The sequence below is a fragment of the Silurus meridionalis genome, chromosome 22, assembly GCF_014805685.1.
Source record: "Silurus meridionalis isolate SWU-2019-XX chromosome 22, ASM1480568v1, whole genome shotgun sequence".
In the NCBI taxonomy this organism is placed as follows: domain Eukaryota; kingdom Metazoa; phylum Chordata; class Actinopteri; order Siluriformes; family Siluridae; genus Silurus; species Silurus meridionalis.
In genome coordinates this window covers 21,646-44,058 of record NC_060905.1, presented here as the reverse complement: position 1 = coordinate 44,058, position 22,413 = coordinate 21,646, and the positions used below count along the sequence as shown (strand labels likewise).

Below are 22,413 nucleotides of genomic sequence, written 5' to 3'. Positions count from 1 at the left end.
ACCGGAGGAAGTTCTTGAGCACTTCACGATTCCCTCTGCTGACCAGCTTTATGGAGATTCTCACACTGCCACAAAGTTGGTTAAATGACCATGGTGTTGGTGTGCTTGACTGAAGCAAACTCACCAGATTTGAACCCCGTAGAGAATCTCTGGCTTATTTTTAAGAGGAACATGAGAAACAAGAGACCAAAAAATGCAGATGAGCTGAAGACCACTGTCAAAGAAAGCTGGGCTTCTACACAACCTCAGCAGTGCCACAGTCTGATTACCTCCATGCCACAGTCTAATTTCCTTCATGCCACAGTCTGATCTCCTCCATGCCACAGTCTGATCTCCATGCCACAGTCTGATCACCTGCATGCCACCATCTGATCTCCTCCATGCTACAGTCTGATCTCCTCGATGCTACAGTCTGATCTCCTCCATGCCACCCCCACGAGGCAGTAATTAAAGCAAAAGGAGCCCCGACCAAGTATTAATTACAAATACAGTAAATAACATACTTTCCAGAAGGCCAACAATTCACTGAACATTTGATTGGTCTTATAAAGTATTCAGATTTTTTGGGTTTTTGTTAAATGTGAGCGAAAAACATAAAAATGAAAAGAAATAAACACTTGAAATATATCAGTCTGTGTGTGATGAATCTATATAATGTACTAGTTTCACTTTTTGTATTAAATTACTAAAATAAATCAATAATATTGTCATTTATTGAGATGCACCTGTGTCATTAGCTATCTGATCACCAAAATGGATGGGGAAAAGGAATGAATTATTCTGGGGTTAAATGCAACATTATATATGTAATGTGTAATAAGTGTCAAATTATGACCTTGTGTATGTCTGACCTTAAACTAAATCATATATTTATTGATTAATATTGGCTCAAGCGCAAAACTTGATGTTTCCGATTAACAGGTAAAAAGAGTTCTTTAGCATTTTTTCCCTTAAAGCTCATCATGTCCCACTGTCTTGTCTGTCTGAAGTCTTAGTTCATTCTCTGTGATTCTCCCATCAGCATTCTGATCTTGGCTGGTGAACATCTCTTTGATGATTACTTCAGCATCCATTGCAGGGTGGAGACGACCTTTTCTCTTTGACACCTGCAGCTGGATGAATGTTGTGAACTGGAGTGGGACAAAGAGGAGACATTACAAATCTATGTACAGGTACAGTATCACTATGAAATGTACTATAAATATAAATAGCTTAAATGGCAAAAGCCTACTTGAGCTAACTATGGACCCTCATAACATAAAAAACAAACAATGTAAAAGTATCCATCACCATTGCTGGGATACCATTAAATTAGTTCTGCTAAATCTGCCTTCTACAAAGCTGGACATTTTTGCACATGATCTTTGCAAACTTCACCACATATTTTCTTTTTCTCAATCCACCAGCTCTTCCTCAGTGCTGAAGATAATACCTTTTATGAGGACAAAGTTGAAAAAAATTTGCCAATACCTTTACCCCTAACCCACATCCTACACTACATACTCACATGTTTCTCCTTCTACATTTTTGGAATATATCAACAGAACAGATACTGCAAGTTATTTTATCCTATAATCTCACATCAAGTTCGGGATTTTTCTGTTTTTGTCATTCTTTCCTTTGCCCACCAGATGTCGCCAGTCTGATCCTTTGCCCTTTTTGATTTTCCTTATGTTTTTTTCTTTCTGCCTCTCTTTTGGATGTTAAGATAAAAAAAATTATTGAAAAAAAAAACTTTTGACTTGATGAGAAGTTTATCTCTGCACCTGGGTCCACCCACTCCCTTTGGGTCTTTGTTAAAGACAGTCATGAAATTAAATCATTACTCATTAATGAACAAACACACCATTTCCTCCTGTCCACCTGAACCAGCAAGGTGCCTGGTACTTTCACTCAACATTCAAGTATTTTACTATGCTGCATTATGTCCATCAGACATAAGCTGCATTCTAGGGTTAGGGTTAGGGTCTGATATTTTATCCATTTTGACAATCAGAAGACATACATTTTGAATATGACCATCATAAAAACAAGGTCAAAAACACAATAATATGCAACACCTCCTCTAGTAAAACTTCTCCATCCTGGTTAAGGTCCATAAAGCTGAATAGAGGATCTGGAATCTCTTCCAGCCAGACAAACAAGAAGCCTTCAGGAACGCCTTTTTGCAAATTCAATAACTCTAGTTCAAAAATCAACACTGCATCTGCTGGAACCACAGAACCTGTAACACACAAAAGGACAACACATTGTACTAGCACACAATTCAACTGTTTAAACTGCTGAATCTTAGAGGGGATTTGAAACACAAAGGCAGCTGAGACTGAGAACCAGCTAAGAAAGCGTCAGGGACCTTCATTTCGTCCATGTCCAAAGTGGGGGGGCACAATCACCTCCCTCTTCTCCCCCACACACATGCCCTTTAACCCTTGGTCCAGCCCTCAATGACCTCTGCTTGACCAAGAATCGCCTGTGCAGGTCTACCCAAGTCAGCACTGTAGAGAGAATTGGCTTCTGTTATCACACATGATTTATTGCTGCTTTTAGCATCAACTAGTTTTCACTTTATACACTCGCCAAACCGGCATATCATGGTAGGAGGAACGTTGGTGTAAGCTCTGTGTGTGTGTGTGTGTGTGTGTGTGTGTGTGTGTGTGTGTGTGTGTGTAAATTTGTAAGGAGGAGTTTTATACTGTATATGTCACAATGTTTTATATATATATATATATATATATATATATATATATATATATATATGACAATATGCAATGAAATATAATAGGAAGAAGTCACACAAATGAAGTAAACTACTTTTGGTAGAATCACTGATTAAGTGAATGCTGAATGCTAGGACTGTTATATCTTTGTGAGAGATTAATTACGATGAGTAAAGTTGGGTGCCGTCCAGCAGAGAGCAGTTGTAGTGGTAAGTGACGAGGTCATTAGCAGCACTGGTGCTGTTACACTGCAGGGGTTTGTGGGTAATCTGAATATCCACTGAGTCTTTTGGATTGTGGAAGTCAATGATGTGGAGGTCAAATATCAACACTGCTGAACCAGGAATAAGGTCACCTGAGAACAACACACACAGACACACACACACACACACACACACACACACACAAACCTACCATGAAATAATGTTTTCATTTCTGTAAAGCTGTTTTGAACTGAATTAAACGTATGTGTGTGTGTGTGTGTGTGTGTGTGTGTGTGTGTGTGTGTGTGTGTCACCTGTCCCGTTCTCTCCATAGGCGAGATGTGGAGGAACAATGATGTGTCTTTTTTCTCCCACACACACTCCATGCAATGCTTTATCCACTCCAGCGATCACATGACCCAAACCAACAAACGTGTTGTACGTACTTTTGCGCTGGTAGCTGAATATTTAGCACAACAGTATCTAATGTTTATTTACAGATCTCCACTTAAATTCACAAGAAAAACTTGTACATGAGAAATGTGCTTGAAGATTGCAGCTCATAAACAGATTAAACACTTAGGCTTGGGTTAAATCTCTCCCAGTGAAGCTGGACCTTTATTGTATTTTACCATCATGCAGAGCAGGGTGAGTTCCAGTATTCCCTTATTATTAACTATTATACCCTTAATATAATAAATGGTGATATATTAGAAACCAATCACTGTGGAGTTTTAAAAGCAATAACTCACTGAACATTAACAAGACAAATAAATTGCTTGTGAAAAGCCCAAGCACTCATTAACATACACTGAGCTTTAGCACTGAGGTTCAGAAGCTTAAAAATCTTCACTGGTTGCTGGTTTGGTAACTGCACTGCTCTCAGCCATAAAGAAAAGTGCACAACACATCTCTGTGATGCATCTCAGCTGAGCTTTCTGTCTAATTTAATCCAATCTGATCTGATCTAATGATGCCTGAAGAAGGTCTGGAGGATATACTGTATGATCTCCACACTGCACTAAACCCCACACTGCACTGATATCACACACCACACTTAAAACTAGTATTAAACTACACCCTGACCTAAAACACTACTATTCCCAAACTACACTATAACTGAGTGAACAATGAACTAGGTGACACACTGCACAACACTACAATTCACTAAAATCTACTTTTACTACTATTATCTACTATATTTTATTAAATTCTATTATATTAAACAAAACCCACAATGCAATACGCTGCAAAGTGTACTGGACTGAAACACCCAGTGACTCCACAATGCACTAAACTACACACAATGTACTCTAATAACCCCAGACCAAACTAATCCTCACACTGCACTACACATGTCTAATCTGTGTGTAGTCTTTTTCCCTTTTATTATTCTTATTATTGAAATTTCATATGGCTCTGGAACATTATTATAAAGAATTGCTCACCTAGAGTCAAACAGTGTTCCATCCTGGAATGTTCCATTGTAATGATAACGTATGAAGTCTCCCTTCTTTGACTTTCTTTTGCAGGGCTGAGGAACATAAAGAACCTCTACCTGTACATCATCTTTCACATTAAATACATCAATGAGCAGCGCATCAAACACCACCGTTGCATGAGCTGGCACCTTCACACCTAAAAACACAGACACACATGTAGACACACATATACACATTCATCAACAAACACTGACACCAGATGCAGCACTTTTTCACCTGAACGCCCAAACAAGCTAAAAACCTGAGTGCAAGAAAACACTGACTACCTAAACCCTGATGCACAAAATTTGTAATAATGAAGACCAATGCAATTCATGCATGTGAGTTTCATTAAAAAATTCTTGTTACATTTCATTGAAATCAGACAGGCCAAGATTTGCATTCAAATAAAAAGCTAAAAGTTTCAGTTTCCAGGCAACCATATGCAATGGTTAATTTAGAGAAGAGAACCTGGAGAGAGATAACATTATAGCCTGTACCTTTTGATCTAAGTAGGCATGGGAATCATAATGGTATAGAAGTTATAGAAGTGCGAGACCGCTCAGTGCTTTATACATCAGTAGTAACTACTGATTTTAGTGCTCTAAATATAGTCCAAGTAATATTTGTAATATGCCTTTTATTATATAGCTCAATATAACTCATAGTCTCAGTTAACATGATAATTCAGAACCAAATCCGGGGAGCAGGCAAGCAGACTAAACCAAACCAGGCTAGCTGCATCGAGTCCTCAATTAGAGTCCATATTAATATGCGCATAACTGTTTTATGAGCAAAATTTAGAAATCTATAGAAAGTTTGTTTTTGTAACTTACCTAAATTAGATAAAACTGAACGCAAAGCCAGTACTTTTGATCTAAAGATAGGACTGTTAAATAGTAAATCTCTCATGTCAAAAGCACAGATTACAAATGAAACTATTCCTGATGAGGGTTTTATTGTACCGTGTTTAACAGAAATGTGGAGTAAACTAAATGGATATCTAGGGTTAAATAAAGCGAGTCCTCCTGGAAACAGTTATATACACCAGTCCTGTCTAAATGGCAGAGGAGGCGGAGTCACATTTATTTAGAATAAGAATGTAGATGTCACACAAAAAAAAACTAAAAATAAATGTATCACATTCAAAATTGTTTACACAAACATAACATATGTAGCATCCAAAAACAAGTCTAGTCAGTCAATTGTATATTTATAATAATTCTGTAATCTTCTGTTTTCTTTGTAGAATTTACAGAATTAATTTTAAATCCACCTAATCTTTAGACAAATCATTAATTGTTGGTGACTTTTACATTCATTTTGATAATCAGGTCGACTACTTAAGAACAGCAGTGTCCATTTTAGATTCAGTAGAAATATAAATTGTAATGTTATAGAATCCATCATAGTGACACTAGCTGCCTTGTGTTCTCTTACACTGTCTCGTGTTGTCTTTGCACTTCACACCAGGTTGCACACATGCACTTTATGTGGCGATGACACTTACTAGTCCTTAACTCTGTGTTTTCTGTTTCTGTGACTGTTGCTGTATGTATGGGTTCTGGACGAACGTTGTTTCATTTCACTGTGTACTGCGTCAGATATATATATATAGTTCAAATGACAATAAAAGCTTCTTGACTTAACACACTCTTGATTTAAACTGTTAGCCTTCGCCACAGCTTTTGGGACTCACATGCCCTACCTAAATGTAAATGTTAACAGTTCCAGATAAAAGTGGGCTACAATTTAAATATCTTTAAAAAGAAGACACTTTGAGCTTTACTGTCTATTATTCAAAGTTAATATCAAAAAGATAATCAGTTATAGATGATGAAGTGCCATGGATATAAATTTCCTGCAGTAAACATTTATTTTTATTTCATATATAAATACATGAAATCAGTTCTGGAGCAATCCAGAAAAGTACTGGGTTGAAAGCCACATGCCTCATGAGTTTATATTTCAAATTTTAGCAATATTGTCATGACAATGAGATTCTTACAAACGTGTATCTGAGACTATGTCTGATCCTTTTTCCCCTGTTTGAGAAACACCTGCTAAACTCAGGTGTTTATTTATACTCTATTCATACAGTCTGCATATTAATGAGCTGCTGACCAGTAAAGGCTTTTGTTCTACTTGTTTGGATATTGATATTAAACTAATATTTATATTGATGTCCAGGTAGCAGACAAGCTCTTGTTTCACAGTCATGACCATTCATATTCACACACACACACACACACACACACACACACACACACACACACACACACACGTTTCAAGCATTTCTCTTATAAAACAAAAACAGGAATAAAACCTATAAAATCATATAAAACTGTAAAGGGAGATATATTGTATCTTACAGATGTAAAATAGGCTCAGATTTTCCATCCCCATGCAGATTTCCAATTCGCTGTTGTTACTCCTCCCCAAGAATATTTTTCACATCGCTGCTTTGTGCAAATCTCAGATAAAACAACTTATTTGACTATTCTTTTTTCTTTGTTTTCTTTTTTGGTAAACAAAGTCCAGTTAGCACGAGCTGGAAACAGCTGTTCAGAACTGAGAGCTGCATCACTTCCTGGGGTGTCACTGTGCATGTGCTCCTCTCTTCGGCCAGTAAGAGTTTGTAAAGAGTACTAAAATCAAGACTCCCCACGTGGGGAATAAAATCCTTTTATATATCATTAGAATCCTGCACTTATTGTCTACATTTTCCATCAATCATTTTGTTTCCACAATGCTACTGGCTGGAAATAAAAGGTTTGAAATGAAAGGTGATGCAGAACAGAACGTCACAACACCTGCCTATAGAGAGAAGACTTAAACCCAAGATACCGCCTCTTTTACTTTTTTTTTTTTTTGTGGTCTCATTTGTTTCCTAACACTATATTCTACCAGCCATATTTGTTTTTTTACAGGCAAGATGTCGTTTTTTATGCAAAAGTTATTCCGAAACATATACAAACAATACAACTCCCGAATTACTGTGACGTAAACAAAAGAATAACCATCTTAATTACAACACTATTGGTTGTTTGGAGTAAAAATGCTTTATGGCATGTTGTTCAGTGGAGCCTCATCTTTGATATTAAACTGGGATTAGCAGCAGTGGATGTGTTAGTGACTCGTTATTACAATCATAATGTAAGTACTGCATTTTGTTATGCATGTTGTTGTGTACTGCTTACACACATTCAGCAAATACATTTGTTATGCTTTTTCAATTGAAAAACGGTGATCTGAAATCGCTGCTTGAGTCTTAGAGCTTTAGAATGATGTATAGTTAGTCATGGTTACTCTTCTCCCTTTTTATTTAATCTATTGCTAAACATTAACACCTGAGAACACTGGGATATCGGTCACACGGGCACGGCACTGACGACTAAGAGGTTATAAATAATTTGGATTCAATTCAGAAAATATAGTCATAATTCCACATTTTAATGTTTTCTTTATATTATTACCTCATCTCCATTCAAATCTGCCTCAGTCATAGCATATGTACCTTTCCATGTTACCGTAACGGGTGAAATATGTTGTGGCTCATTTAAGAGCACAGCGTCATTTTGTGAACATACTGCATGTGTGCAAGACTGATGATTACATTTTTTGAGTTATCTTCTGATTAGGAAGTAACGCTGTTGCCAGGAGAATAAAGCATGAGATGTGGAACGCAAACTGTGTGTGTTTTGGTTGATTTCTGCAGCAGCTCGTGTTAGGCGAACTACAGTGAGGAAAATAAGTATTTGAACACGCTGCTATTTTGCAAGTTCTCCCACTTAGAAATCATGGAGGGTCTGAAATTGTCATCGTAGGTGCATGTCCACTGTGAGGACATAATCTAAAAAAGAAAATCCAGAAATCACAATATATGATTTTTTAACTATTTATTTGTATGATACAGCTGCAAATAAGTATTTGAACACCTGAGAAAGTCAATGGTAATATTTGGTACAGGAGCCTTTGTTTGCAATTACAGAGGTCAAACGTTTCCTGTAGTTTTTCACCAGGTTTGCACACACTGCAGGAGGGATTGTGGCCCATTCCTCCACACAGATCTTCTCTAGATCAGTCAGGTTTCTGGCCTGTCACTGAGAAACACAGAGTTTGAGCTCCTCAAAGATTCTCTATTGGTTTAGGTCTGGAGACTGGCTAGGCCACGCCAGAACCTTGATATGCTTCTTACAGAGCCACTCCTTGGTTATCCTGGCTGTGTGCTTCGGGTCATTGTCATGTTGGAAGACCCAGCCTCGACCCATCTTCAATGCTCTAACTGAGGGAAGGAGGTTGTTCCCCAAAATCTCGCAATACATGGCCCGTCATCCTCTCCTTAATACAGTGCAGTCGCCCTGTCCCATGTGCAGAAAAACACCCCAAAGCATGATGGGGGTTTAAGCAGGGGAACCTTCCGTGCCATGCATGATTTCAAACCATGACGTCTTAGTGTATTACCAACAGTTACCTTGGAAACGGTGGTCCCAGCTCTTTGCAGGTCATTAAACAGCTCCTCCCGTGTAGTTCTGGGCTGATTTCTCACCTTACTTAGGATCATTGAGACCCCACGAGGCGAGAGGTTGTGGAGGTAGTGGAGGTTGACATTTTAAAGGCAGACTAACAGGTCTTTGAGGGTCAGAGTTCTAGCTGATAGACAGGTGTTCAAATACTTGTTTGCAGCTGTATCATACAAATAAATAGTTTAAAAATCATATATAGTGATTTTTTTTTTTTTTTTTTTAGATTATGTCTCTCACAGTTGCCATGCACCTACGATGACAATTTCAGACCCCTCCATGATTCCTAGGTGGGAGAACTTGCAAAATAGCAGCAATGTTCATTTACTTATTTTCCTCACTGTATCCCTTGACCCTGATTCAACACGTTACATTGTGTTATGCACATTCACTTTAATTACTGTAGCCAGTTTTCAATAATCTCACAGAGTTATCAACATTGAGTGGATCACCATCTGAACCCATAAAGTTTGATTCAAAATTAACTAGTAATAGAAGCTCCACACTAACACACTAGTAATAAGTAGCAACAATGATTTTAAATTTTTCAATAATAAAATTGTAAATATTCAAAAATCTATTATTTTTAAAACAGATTAATATATAAGCCTCTAGATAACAATATAATTATAACAGATAACAGCAATTCTAGTGGTTTACTCCTACTGAACAGGGATCATGGATATAGAGTATTTCGGTGAACTGGGATATTTAAAAGCTGTCGTCCCCTCACTCTCATGTGTTCGCTGCGTTAGTCTGTGTCAGGGATCCTCCTGCCACGCCTTCCTCCGAGGCTCTTTCTCAGTCTCTCCTGGCGCTAATCAACGACACCTGTTCCACATTACCTGCCCCCTTTATAAGTTCTGACCTCACTCACTGTCGGATCTACTTAGTCATGCTTAGTGATATAACGGATTCCAGACCACCAGCATTCCCCGCTGGTTCATGCTTCTTGTTCCCAGTCACAGGATTATACTCGTTTTACGGATTATACCTGCCTCACAGATTGTATTCGCTGTATGGAGTGTACTTGCGTTACGGATCATACCCGCTCCACAAATTATACCCGCTTTCAGGATTATCCCCGTTTTACAGTTAGTAACTCTCCCGGACTCTGGTTTAGTTTCTGGATTTCAATAAACAATGATTGATTTACTCCTGTTTCCTACATGTGGTCACTGCCCTGACAGTGTGACTGTGTTAATGTCAACAGTCTGCTACACTGACTACAGTTTGCATCTGATCTCCATCACTGCACCACAACATTTATCTGTAATAAATGGACATTTGGTGGCACCCAGATGAGGATGATCCCTCTTGAGTTAACCCTAACCCTAGGTTCCTCTCAAGGTTTTCTCAGGAAATTTTTCCTTCACCACAGTCACAGTTACACTTATAAAGAACATCGTATTCATTTTTATCACCACCTTATCTGTGTGAAGCTGTTTTGGGACAATGTTCATTGTTAAATGTGCAATACAAATAAAAATAAATTGAATTAATGAGGATAAAAACATAACTGGTGAAACACGCAGCGAGTCACCAATCAGGATCGAGCGCACGCTCTGTTTTACACATGTTCTGATCGGCGCTCGGTGAATCTACTGATCACCAACATACAGTTCAGCATCAGTTCAACATCAAGCAGAACATTTAGAGAGGAATAAATGATAAAGAAACTCCAGACTTGAACTCACCACCACACACGTGGTTTTATTTGTCTGATTGTTTTCACTAAAATTAAGGTTTTGGGTTCATGATAATTCTAATAGAAATCAATCAGTGTTTAAATTATTTATATAATTTTATTAATAGATCAGTGTGCTGAGAGTCACATTCAAGTCTTTACACATTAACTGAGTTGATTAAGTGAAGAGTCTTGTGATTTAAAAAAAATCATAGTACTTTGGATACTTAAGTACGTTTAAAGGGAAATACTTTTGTACTATTACTCACACACATTATTGTCTTATTTTACTGAGTTTATCTCTACTTTAACTCAACTACATCGTTTGTTTCCTTCATCCAACACTTTTTAAAACTTCAACGAATTTCCTGGTTAATCAACTGCACTTTTGCACATTTTTTACATACACTTGTTTTTTAAAGAACTATTCATCAGTGTACTTAAACTACCCACAAGGTGAATGTGTGTGTGTGTGTGTGTGTGTGTGTGTGTGTGTGTGTGTGTGTGTGTGTGTGTGTGTGTGTGTGTGTGTGTATACCATATCCTTTCTCCCCGTAGGCTAAAAATGGTGGAATGATGATGGAGCGTTTCTCTCCAACACACATTCCCATTAGCCCCTGGACCATGCCTCTCATCAGGTGATCTTCATCCACGTACGTGTCATATGTGACATTTTGTCCATAACTGTGAGAGAGAGAGTAAACCTGTGCAGTATCGCTTTTATTTTATTGTCTCTTAATAATGTAGCATTCAAACCTGGACTCGAAGGTTGTGCCATTGATCAGTGAGCCATTATACAGATAGCGCACAAAATCACCATGCTGCACGGAGCGGCGACAAGACAATGGCTTTAAGAGCAGACGAGTGTCTACAACATCATCTTTATTCCACACGTCCAACAACACAACATCAAACACCAGAGTTGCATCTGAAGGAATCACTGTACCTGATAAAGTAGAGACAGAGACAGAGACAGAGAGATGTGTGGACAATGTGATTTTAAAATATTAACTTCTAATGTAGAGTGCAATAATCAGAATGATGTGGTTATGATCTCATTCTTTCCTGAACTCCATCTGAGGAAGATTTACACTCTACTTAAGCTACACCTCGGACAGTGATACAGTGAGCTAACGTGTTTTGGGTTTGATTTTACCAGCTCCGGAGATGCCATATCCAAGGTGAGGGGGGATGGTGATCTTCCTTCTCTCATTCACACACATACCCATCACTCCTCTGTCCAAGCCTGGAATCACCTTACTGTCCACACCCACCAGTCCAACAAATGCCTTGCCTTTATTCTCACTTTGAAACAGACAGATATTAAACATATTAAAGAAAAAAAACATTTATGACTCAGAATATCATCAGTCTAAACCCCCAGAAAAACAATTAAAAAGCAATTTTTCCCCTAGTGCTAATTTAATAATCTCTGGAAGAGGTCGGTCTTTAGACATTTAAAGACTGGTAGTCTCAGCTGTTCAGACACCAAGTGGAAGTTTTTTCCACCACCTTGGTGCAAGAAGAGTCTGGAATCATGTCTTCCTTGTACTAGGAGAAATGTGGTAGCCAGTGCAGTCTTCTTTGCTGCAGTATGCTGGGGAGGAAGCTCTAGGTTTAGAGATGCAAAAAAGAAGAAAGCTGGCTGCTTACCAGACAGTTTTACAATGAGAAAAAAGAGGGGACTCTGTAAACTCACAGCCATTCTGGACAATAAACTGCATCTCCTCCATAATCTTCTAATCAAACAGCAGAGCTCCTTTAGCAGAAGACTCAACCCTAACCCTAACCCTAGCTCGGCTTGGGGTGAATTAGTGTGACAGTGTAAACATGATGAAAGTAAAAAGTGTATGTAGAGCTGCAACAACTACTCAATACTAATCAATAATTAAATTATCGTAATTAATGAAATTAATGTATAATTCATGAAATTTGTTAACAAATGCTGTTATTGATTTGTTGGGCTGCTAAAGCTGGTAAGATGGTTAGATAATAGAGCTTTTTAAACATGATTAACTGCACCTTTACTACATTCACATGCTTGTTTATAATGTTTGTTAATTTATGCATATATATTTTAATTATTATGCAAAATGTAATTAATTATATATTCTAGATGCTTATTGGCCCAAAAACCAGTACACAGAAGCTCCAGCATTTTAACCTGCATTAAGAAGGATGTTCTGTAACCACTAGTTCCACAGTAAAAGACCTGGGAGTTATTTTAGAGCAACTTATCTTACAAATATCACATCAACCAAGTTACAAAAACAGCTTCTTTCACCTTAGAAATATTTCTAAGTTAAGAAACATGTTGTCTATATCTGATGCAGAGAAGCTCGTCCATGCATTCATGACCTCCAGAATAGACTACTGTAATGCATTACTAGGTGGATGTCCTGCGTCATTAATAAACAAGCTTCAGTTTGTCCAGAATGCAGCAGTCAGAGTTCTCACAAGGTCATTAAAATATGATCATATAACCCCAATCTTCTCATCCCTACACTGGCTTCCTGTTAAGTTTCAAATCCACTACAAACTACTGCTACTCACTTATAAAACACTAAATGGTTTATCTCCATGTATCTCCAGTCTTCTAACACGCTACAATCCGTCACGCTCCCTGAGATCTCAACACTCTGGACTTCTAGTAGTTCCTAGAATAGCAAAGTCCACTAAAGGCTCCAGCTCCAGTCACGTTCCACCTCATGAAGATTATGAAGCTTTAAAGAAGTAGATGCCTCCAAACGTCCCGAACCATCTAGAGACGTACCAGTGCCAATTGGATCCCACTTCATGTGGAGTTTGGACACTGGACCTCCTGGAGTGTTTAAAGGCTCTGGCATGGAGAAGCTGATGCTGGATCTGTGATGATCACAAATGTTGTGCTATTTTATGAGTTGTTCAGTAGCTCCTGGTTTTATAACCATAATGACTGTAAAAGACTGTAGAAAGAACATCACTTATAATCACACACTCCAGTGCTCATGTTAGTTCTCACTCTCCAGTGTTCTGTACAGTCATAAGAGTAGGAAACACAAAGTGGAAGATTTTAAGACCTCTGTTTTTCATGAATACCAAAGACAAGCACAGAAAGAAAGTAAATTTGTTGAGAAATAAAACTATTGTACCTCTGTACAGTAAAGAGACTGTAAAGAGACTATGGTTGCTCTTTCTAAAGAATGCATTTTTTATGTCTCCGAAACATGTAGTGATGATCTGGTAGAGGAACTCAATTTCCTTAAATCATGTCAAATTCAAATTTTATTTGTCACATACATATTCATACAGAGTATGACATAGTGAAATGCTTTTTTTTAGGACTGTCCAACTTGTAAACATGAAAGAAATACAATGTAATATGAAAAAATAACTACTAAAGTAAATAAAATAAGTATAAAAGTATATTAAAATATAATCTGATTCAGTATAAGAATTTATTTATATATATATATATATATATATATATATATATATATATATATATATACACGGTACACCTTCTCATTCAAAGAGTTTTCTTTATTTTCATGACTATGAAAAATTATAGATTCACACTGAAGGCATCAAAACTATGAATTAACGCGTGGAAATATATATGGAATTATATACATAACAAAAAAGTGTGAAACAACTGAAAAATGTCATATTGTAGGTTCTTCAAAGTAGCCACCTTTTGCTTTGATTACTGCTTTGCACACTCTTGGCATTCTCTTGATGAGCTTCAAGAGGTAGTCACCTGAAATGGTCTTCCAACAGTTTTGAAGGAGTTCCCTGAGAGATGCTTGGAACTTGTTGGCCCTTTTGCCTTCACTCTGCAGTCCAGCTCACCCCTAAACCATCTCGATGCATCTGGTGCAGCACCCCATCACTCTCCTTCTTGGTCAAATAGCCCTTGATGCCTTCAGTGTGACTCTACAATTTCCATAGTCATGAAAATAAAGAAAACTCTTTGAATGAGAAGGTGTGTCCAAACTTTTGGTCTGTACTGTATATATATATATATATATATATATATATATATATATATATATATATATATATATATATATATACCCACTCTATTAATGGACATGGGTTTTCTTACCACTGCTATGCTGATGAAAGTTAACTCATCTTTTTTTTCCCTTCCTTAGATACCACAGCTTCCACTTGGGTTTCGACATGCTTAACAGACATATCTTCATGGATCATCCCAGAGATCTCCGAATAACTCTTCATGACTCTCTGCTCTCCCCTTCAGCCACTGCTCGTAACCTCGTGGGTAACTATGGACAATCAACTGTCCTTCTCCTCACATGTTGCTAATGTGGCTCAATCTTGTCATTTTCTTCTCTACAACATCTGGAGGAATGTAACCATTTCTGTCCACACAGGCTGCCCAGGTGCTTGTTCAGTTTCTTGGCATTACAAGACTGGACTACTGCAACTGTCTCTCACAGACCACAGATGTAGACTAGTTTATGAAACTCACAATGAGCATGCAGAAGGCAACACGAATCTTGGGATTAACATGGATGAGACAGAAGGAATAATTGATGTAAACATGACTGAGAACAGAGGCATTCCCGATCATCATCATCTTACATTATTATGATATGAGGTTCAGTTACAACTGTGTGGTAACAGTTTGGGGCGCACAGAGGAGGCCCTGTTGAGCCGTGTAACGTTGCTTCCTGTTGTTGATTTGATTGCTGGGAATTTTGTGTTTGCATTGGCATTAAAATTTTTTAAAATATTGTTTTCATTTCCAGTATTCTCTACTTTCCGTTGGCTCCATTTCTTCTCTTTTTTCTTTTGGAAGAACGCTTTATTCCCTGTTTGAGGGTTTGAAAGCAGTGAGTGGAGGACATTCCCATCAGAACTACCAACACACACTACAATAACCACATTAAGGTACGTAATTTGCTATGGCGAACATCCAGCTCATTCAGTGTGTGAAGTGTGACATGTTTAGTCATTCTTTCTCTGTTGTTAGCGATAATTTTATCTGTGAGAAGTGTAAGCTAGTTTGCTATTTGAAATAGCAGGTCAGCTTAAGGTTTTAGGAAAGCACAGGTTCGCAAAGATTTTTCACGTAGTTTTTCACGTAGGCGTTAATGATATACGCCTTTGACAGTCAGAGGTTACTAAGAGTAATATTATAGAGGTGTGTAAATTAGCAAAGGCAATGTTTGATGCAGTAACGTGCTCTGGCCCCATCCCACTGTGGCGTGATGATGTTGCATACAGCAGATTATGGTCGCTGAACTGCTGGATGTCCGTGTGGTGCTCCAAAAACAATGTGGGCTTCATTAATAATTGGAGCAATTTTGAGGGCAAGGCTGGCTTGTTAGGGCGGGACGTCATCACTCAGAATCCACCTATTGAGACTGTGTCTGTCCCCTGAGCAAAACCAAAATATAGAAATTCTCAGTAAGTCTGTTTAAGTAACCTCATTAACATTAAATTAAACAGGACTGAATGCACATCAGCACCTCTGATCTAAGGATGAGATTGTTGAATATCAGATCTCTCTCACCTCAAAAACGCTGACTATAAACCTAATTATTACCGACCAGTAGTTTAATATGATGTGTTGAACAGAAATGTGGATTAAACCGAATGAATATGTAGCATCAAATGAAGCTAGTCCTCCTGGATATAGTTACATACACCAACCCCTTCTAAATGGCAGAGGAGGCGGAGTCACAGCTATTTATAATAATAATCTAAGAGTTACACAAAAAACTAAACACAAAATTTGTAAACCAAAATTTGAAGTTTTTTAAACCAACATAAAATATTTAATGTCCAAAAGCAGGTCCAGTCAGTCAATTCCATCAATTATTATTTATAGACCCTCAGGGGCCCGACTCTACTTTTTTCAGGGATTTTGCAGATTTCATTAGAAATTTAGCTACTTCTTTACACAAAGCATTAATTGTTGGTGACTTTAAAATTCATTTTAACACTCCTTAAGAGCAACAGTTGTGTCCATTCTATATTCAGTTGGAATTAATCAGAATGTTATAGGAGCCACTCATAGTGAAGACACACTCTCGATTTATTATTAACATTTAAATTTAAATGACAAATAGTCATAATTCCACAGTCTGAAGTTATTTCAGATCATTATCTTATCTCTTTTCAAATCTGCCTCAGTCACTTCATTACTACCTCACCATGTTACCGTGTTAAGCGTACTTTCACGTCAGCTACAGCAGCGCGTTTTATCAATAATCTTCCGGAAATGTTGATATTAAATAGATCTCCGTCAGACCCTGCAGAGCTCGACTGGGCCACTGAACATCTAGAATCAACATTCCGTTACACTCTAGATGATGGAGCTCCCCTTAAGACCAAAATGATCAGAGAGAAAAAATCATCACAGTGGTATAATGATCATACACGCACCTTAAAACAGACCACTCAGAAATTAGAACTTAAATGGAGTCAAACAAAATGAACAGTATTTCAAATAGCATGGAAGGAGAATCTCCTGAGTTCTAGAAAATCTCTTAGTGCTGCTGATCAGCATATTTCTCCTCCCTCATAGAAAATAATTCTGTACTGCAGCAACATGAACATGGAATAAAAGCACTGCACTCACATGCACACCATCAATAGGTAGTAATGATTTCATCAACATTTTAAAAATAAAGTTGAAAACATCAGGCAAGAAATCCAGACGGTTAATATAAATCCAAATTATTTTATAAATAACCCTGTAGACAGCAGTGTCATTATAGTAGACCATCAATTACAAAGCTTCACTCCTATTCAAGTGAACGACTTCATTTCATTTATTTCCTCATCAAAATCATCAACCTGCATTCTCGATCCCTCACCTACAAGTTTCCTCAAACAGATCATTCCAGAGGAAATTAAACCTGTTTTAAAATAATAAACTCTTCCATTAGCACTGGTTTTGTACCTAAATCCCTCAAACTGGCAGTTATCCACCCCCTTATTAAGAAACCTGACCTTCACCCTGTCAGCTGTCCAACTACAGTCCAATATCAAACCTCCCCTTTATCTCCAAGATTCTAGAAAAGGTTGTAGCACAGCAGTTCTGCTCACATCTACTGAGGAATAACATTTATGAAATGTATCAGTCAGGATTTCGGCCTCATCATAGCACAGAGACGGCGCTAGTTAAGGTGGTAAATGACTGTTATTGGCCTCGGATCAGGGTTTTGTCTCTTTACTTGTTTTGCTCGACCTCAGTGCAGCTTTTCACACCATTGATCATCATCTCCTGCTTGCTGAACTTGAGAACGTTGTTGGAATAAAGGGAACAGCTCTGAGGTAAAGTTTGGTGTTCCACAAGGATCTGTATTAGGCCCACTGCTTTTCTCTTTATATCTGCTGCCTCTTGGTGAAATCATTCATAAACATGGGATTCGCTTCCATTGCTATGCTGATGATACACAGCTGTATATTTCAGCAAAGCCAGATGAGAGAGATCAGCTTAACAATGTTGAGAAGTGTGTAAAGGACATTAGACAGTGGATGCTTAATAACTTCCTTCTGCTCAACTCAGATAAGACAGAAGTTCTTTTACTAGGACCACATGCAGCTATAAGTAAACTTTCAGATTACGTAGCATCTCTGGATGGTGTTTCTGTTTCAGTGTGTACAGCAGTCAAAGACCTTGGTGTGATTATTGACCCGAGTCTTTCCTTTGAGTCTCACATGAATAATATCACCAGGATCTCCTTCTTTAACCTTAGAAATATTGCTAAAATTAGAAATATGATGTCGTTACAGGATGCGAAAAACTAGTTGATGTTTTTGTAACATCTAGATTAGACTACTGTAACGCTTTACAGTCTGGGTGTTGGAGTAAGTGCAGAAATAAGCTTCAGTTAGTTCAGAATGCAGCAGCAAGAGTCCTCACTAGATCTAGAAAATATGAGCACATCAGCCCTGTTTTAATCATCTACACTGCTCCCAATTCCATCTCACACTGATTATAAAATATTACTACTGACGTATAAAGCACTTAACGCTCTCACGCCACAGCATCTGAGTGAACTTCTGTACCAGGATGATCCTCCACACCTACTTAGATCAAAAGGTGCAGGCTATTTGTTGGTTCCTCAAATAATGAAGACTACAGCAGGGGCAGATCTTTCTCTTATAAACCCCACAGTTATGGAACAACCTTCCAATCAGTGTTCGGGACTCAGACACAGTCTCAGTGTTCAAGTCGAGGCTGAACACATATTTATTTAGTGGAGTCTTTAGTCAGTAGGTGTTTGTGAGGTAAAGGAGCAGATCTGGAGGGATCATGGATATGGAGTGTTTGGTGAACTGGGATATTTAGATTCTGTTGTCTCCTCACTCTCACACGTTCACTCAGGTTTGTTGATGGTGGTGTGGTGGGTCGTCTCTTATCCCAGAGATCCTCATATCTGGGTTTCCTTCTGCTTCTCCCTTTTAGTTCTGCTGCTACAGTGAATCTCACCAGATTCCAAACTGCACAGTGACATTAACTTTCATACAACAATCAGGAGACTTAATAATCCATATCCTTCTCTTCCTGTCACCCCTCTTCCCCTCATCTTATCATCCCTACATTGGCTTCCTGTTAAGTTTCGAATAGACTACAAACTATTACTCCTCACTTATAAAGCACTAAATGGTTTGGCTCCCATATATCTATCCAGTCTTTTAACACGCTACAATCCGCCACGCTCCCTGAGATCTCAAAACTCTGGGCTTCTAGTAGTTCCTAGAATAGCAAAGTCCACTAAAGGTGGTAGAGCATTTTCACATTTAGCTCCTAAACTCTGGAATAGTCTTCCTGACGGTGTTCGGGGCTCAGACACACTCTCCCAGTTTAAGTGCAGATTTAAAACATATCTTTTTAGCAAAGCCTACACATAACATACGTCTCACATCATAACCTTGTGCTCCAGAACATCTGATCACATGCACATTATCAACTTGTGCTGTTAATATCATGAACAGCAGCTACGCTAATTCCTCTCCACTGCTTCTCTTTCTCTCCCCATCCCGAGACACCCTGAGGTTTGGCCAGCTCCAGTCACCTCCCACCTCGTGATGATTACGGACCTTTGAAGAAGTAGATGCCGAACTCACAAACATCCCGAACCATCTAGAGACGTACCAGTGCCATTTGGATCCCGCTACATGTGTGGAGTTTTGACATTGGACCTCCTGGAGTGTTTAAAGGCTCTGGCATGGAGAAGCTGATGCTGGATCTGTGGTGATCACAAATGCTGAGCTCATAAAACTCGGAGCTACTAACCATATAGACTGTTTAAGACTGCAGAAAGAACATCACTTATAATCTTATACTCCAGTAATCATGTTAGTTCTCACTGTCCAGTGTTCTGTATTGTTGAAAGATTTATGATCAAACTCTTGATGTCACCCAGATGAGGATGGGTTCCCTTTTTGAGTCTGGTTCCTCTCAAGGTTTCTTCCTCATAACATCTAAGGGAGTTTTTCCTTGCCACAGTCGCCACGGCTTGCTCATCAGGGACAAATTCACACCATTCACCATCACTGTTGATTTGTGTAAAGCTGCTTTGAGACAATGTCTGTTGTGAAAAGCGCTATACAAATAAACTTGACTTGACTTGACTCTCTCTCTCTCTCTCTCTCTCTCTCTCTCTCTCTGTCGTCAAGTTAAACATGCTCCTGAGGTTCCAGTGATCACTGTTCCTGCTCCTCCTTCCTCCTCGGATCTTCCCACTTCTTCCTGGTCTGCCTCTGGATGATGTTCTCTTCGATTGGAGGCGACTCTGTGCAGCTGGTGATGTTCCTCATCAATGCCCTGGAGATCCATAAAATTACGGACTAAGAACAGAAGCTTTAAGGATGGATTTGGACTGTAGTTAAAGTCAACAGTCTGCTACACTGACTCAGGACTACAGTTTGCTCTGATCTCCATCACTGCACCTCAACATCGTTTATCTGTAATAAATGGACATTTGGTGGAACCCAGATGAGGATGAGGTTCCCTCTTGAGTCTGGTTCCTCTCAAGGTTTCTTCCTTCTGCATCTCAGGGAGTTTTTCCTTCACCACAGTCTCCACCGACTTGTTCATCAGGGACAAACTTACACTTATAAAGAACATCTACATTTTTATCACCACATTATCAGTGTAAAGCTGCTCTGAGACCATGTATATTATTAAAAGTTCAATACAAATAAACATGAATTGAATTACCAGTGTGACACCAAAACAGGTAGTAATAATGACTACTTTTTACTTTAGTACATGTCAGAGCTCAAACTTCTTTACTTGAGTAAAAAATTACCGTCAGAACTTCAGAATTTTTACCAAAGTCTTTTAAAACATGAATATCTGAGTGAGGGATGTGTGTATTAGAGGTTAAATAGTTTCCAAATGTACCAGTGTAGATTTATTCATTTTATTATTATAGACTCAAAGCACTTTGTACATTCCTCTGGATAACGGCGTCTGCTAAATAAATGTAAATGTAAATAAGATACACTGGAACAGGATCATTTAACATACATTTGATTGTTAGAATAAAAAAAAGCAGTATGACATTAACATTAATATGTACTTCTGTGATTTAACTTTATTAATGATCTCCACACACCTGGAGTCGAAGATCCTCCCGTCCGGAAACGACCCGGTGTAGTGGTACCGAACATAATCCCCAGGCTGAACCTCTCTGCCGCAGCGGCTCGGTAACGAGTAGCGATCAATAAGCAGCTCCGCACTGGGACCGGGGTTAGGCATCGCGCATGCGCAGTACGCACACAGTACACACAGCGCCACATTTACATCCATCTCTCTCGCGCTCGCTCGCTCGCTCGCTCAAACACACACACACACACACACCTAAACAATACAGATAGCCTTACTGACTTTTTCTCTGTTTGTAGAAGTGTTTCAGGGCATTCTCTCTGAAGAGAGAGAGAGAGAGAGAGAGAGAGAGAGAGAGAGAGAGATCGGGTGTATCTCCAATCTGCAGTGAAAGAGATTCGGTAGTTCAGAAACAAAACATCTGCACACGCACTCGACTAAAATGAACTAAGGAGAACGGATAATAACAGCTGTAACACGGGCACAGCTGGAAACCTCCCCCAGGTCCTAAAACACACACACACGGTTTATGCAGGACAGAGCGGAGGAGAATACACTTCACTGTAATGGATTGTAAGTGACCGACTTCCAGCTCAACCTTGGGGTTTCAACACAAATGCCTCTAAGTCCATATAAAATAGACTGAAGTTTCTTAAAAAATCTTCCACACCAGGGTTTAAGGACTTTTTTTTATGATGATCGAATAACTGATTTCTTAAATTGATCTTTTTCCAAATATTTAGAGAGTACAGTAAAACTTTTCTTACGGCTTCTCACATTAGGGGGCGCCACAGCGGATCATCCGCATGTTTGATTTGGCACGTTTTATGCTGGATGCCCTTCCTAACGCAACCCTCCCTATTTATCCGGGCTTGGGGCCGGCACTAAGAGTGGCTGGGGTTGGTTCCCTGACCGGGGACCGAACCCGGGCCACAGCGGTGAGAGCGCCGCATCATAACCACTAGACCACCAGGGGACCTAGAGTGCAGTAAAAAGTAAAAAAAAATATATATGTTTTAAAAGAGACTGAAATGTTACAGTTATGTGCATGTAGATTCCTCATATCTCTAATTCCAGTTTCTATTGTGCATCAGCTCCATCATCATGTCTGATTGTTGTGTACACATGCAGACTTGTTTTACTTTAAACACAAGACGTTTTGAATGCCAGAGATGAAAATGTGAATTTGTAGTTACTATTTGTCATTTTAATGTTTTTAAAGTTGG

At 38.7% G+C, this 22,413-nt stretch overlaps 1 protein-coding gene across 1 annotated transcript; it reads right to left on the bottom strand.

The window, feature by feature from the left end:
* Positions 1-691: 691 nt before the first annotated feature.
* On the bottom strand, positions 692-21,972 carry fkbp10a (FKBP prolyl isomerase 10a). Its single transcript, XM_046834844.1, is given in 11 exon segments — positions 692-1,130; positions 2,061-2,224; positions 2,354-2,437; positions 2,440-2,495; positions 2,883-3,072; positions 3,235-3,380; positions 4,369-4,558; positions 11,150-11,295; positions 11,368-11,557; positions 11,768-11,916; positions 21,198-21,972. Coding segments are annotated over 11 exon segments (1,689 nt in total). The 5' UTR covers positions 21,392-21,972; the 3' UTR covers positions 692-950.
* Positions 21,973-22,413: the final 441 nt, after the last annotated feature.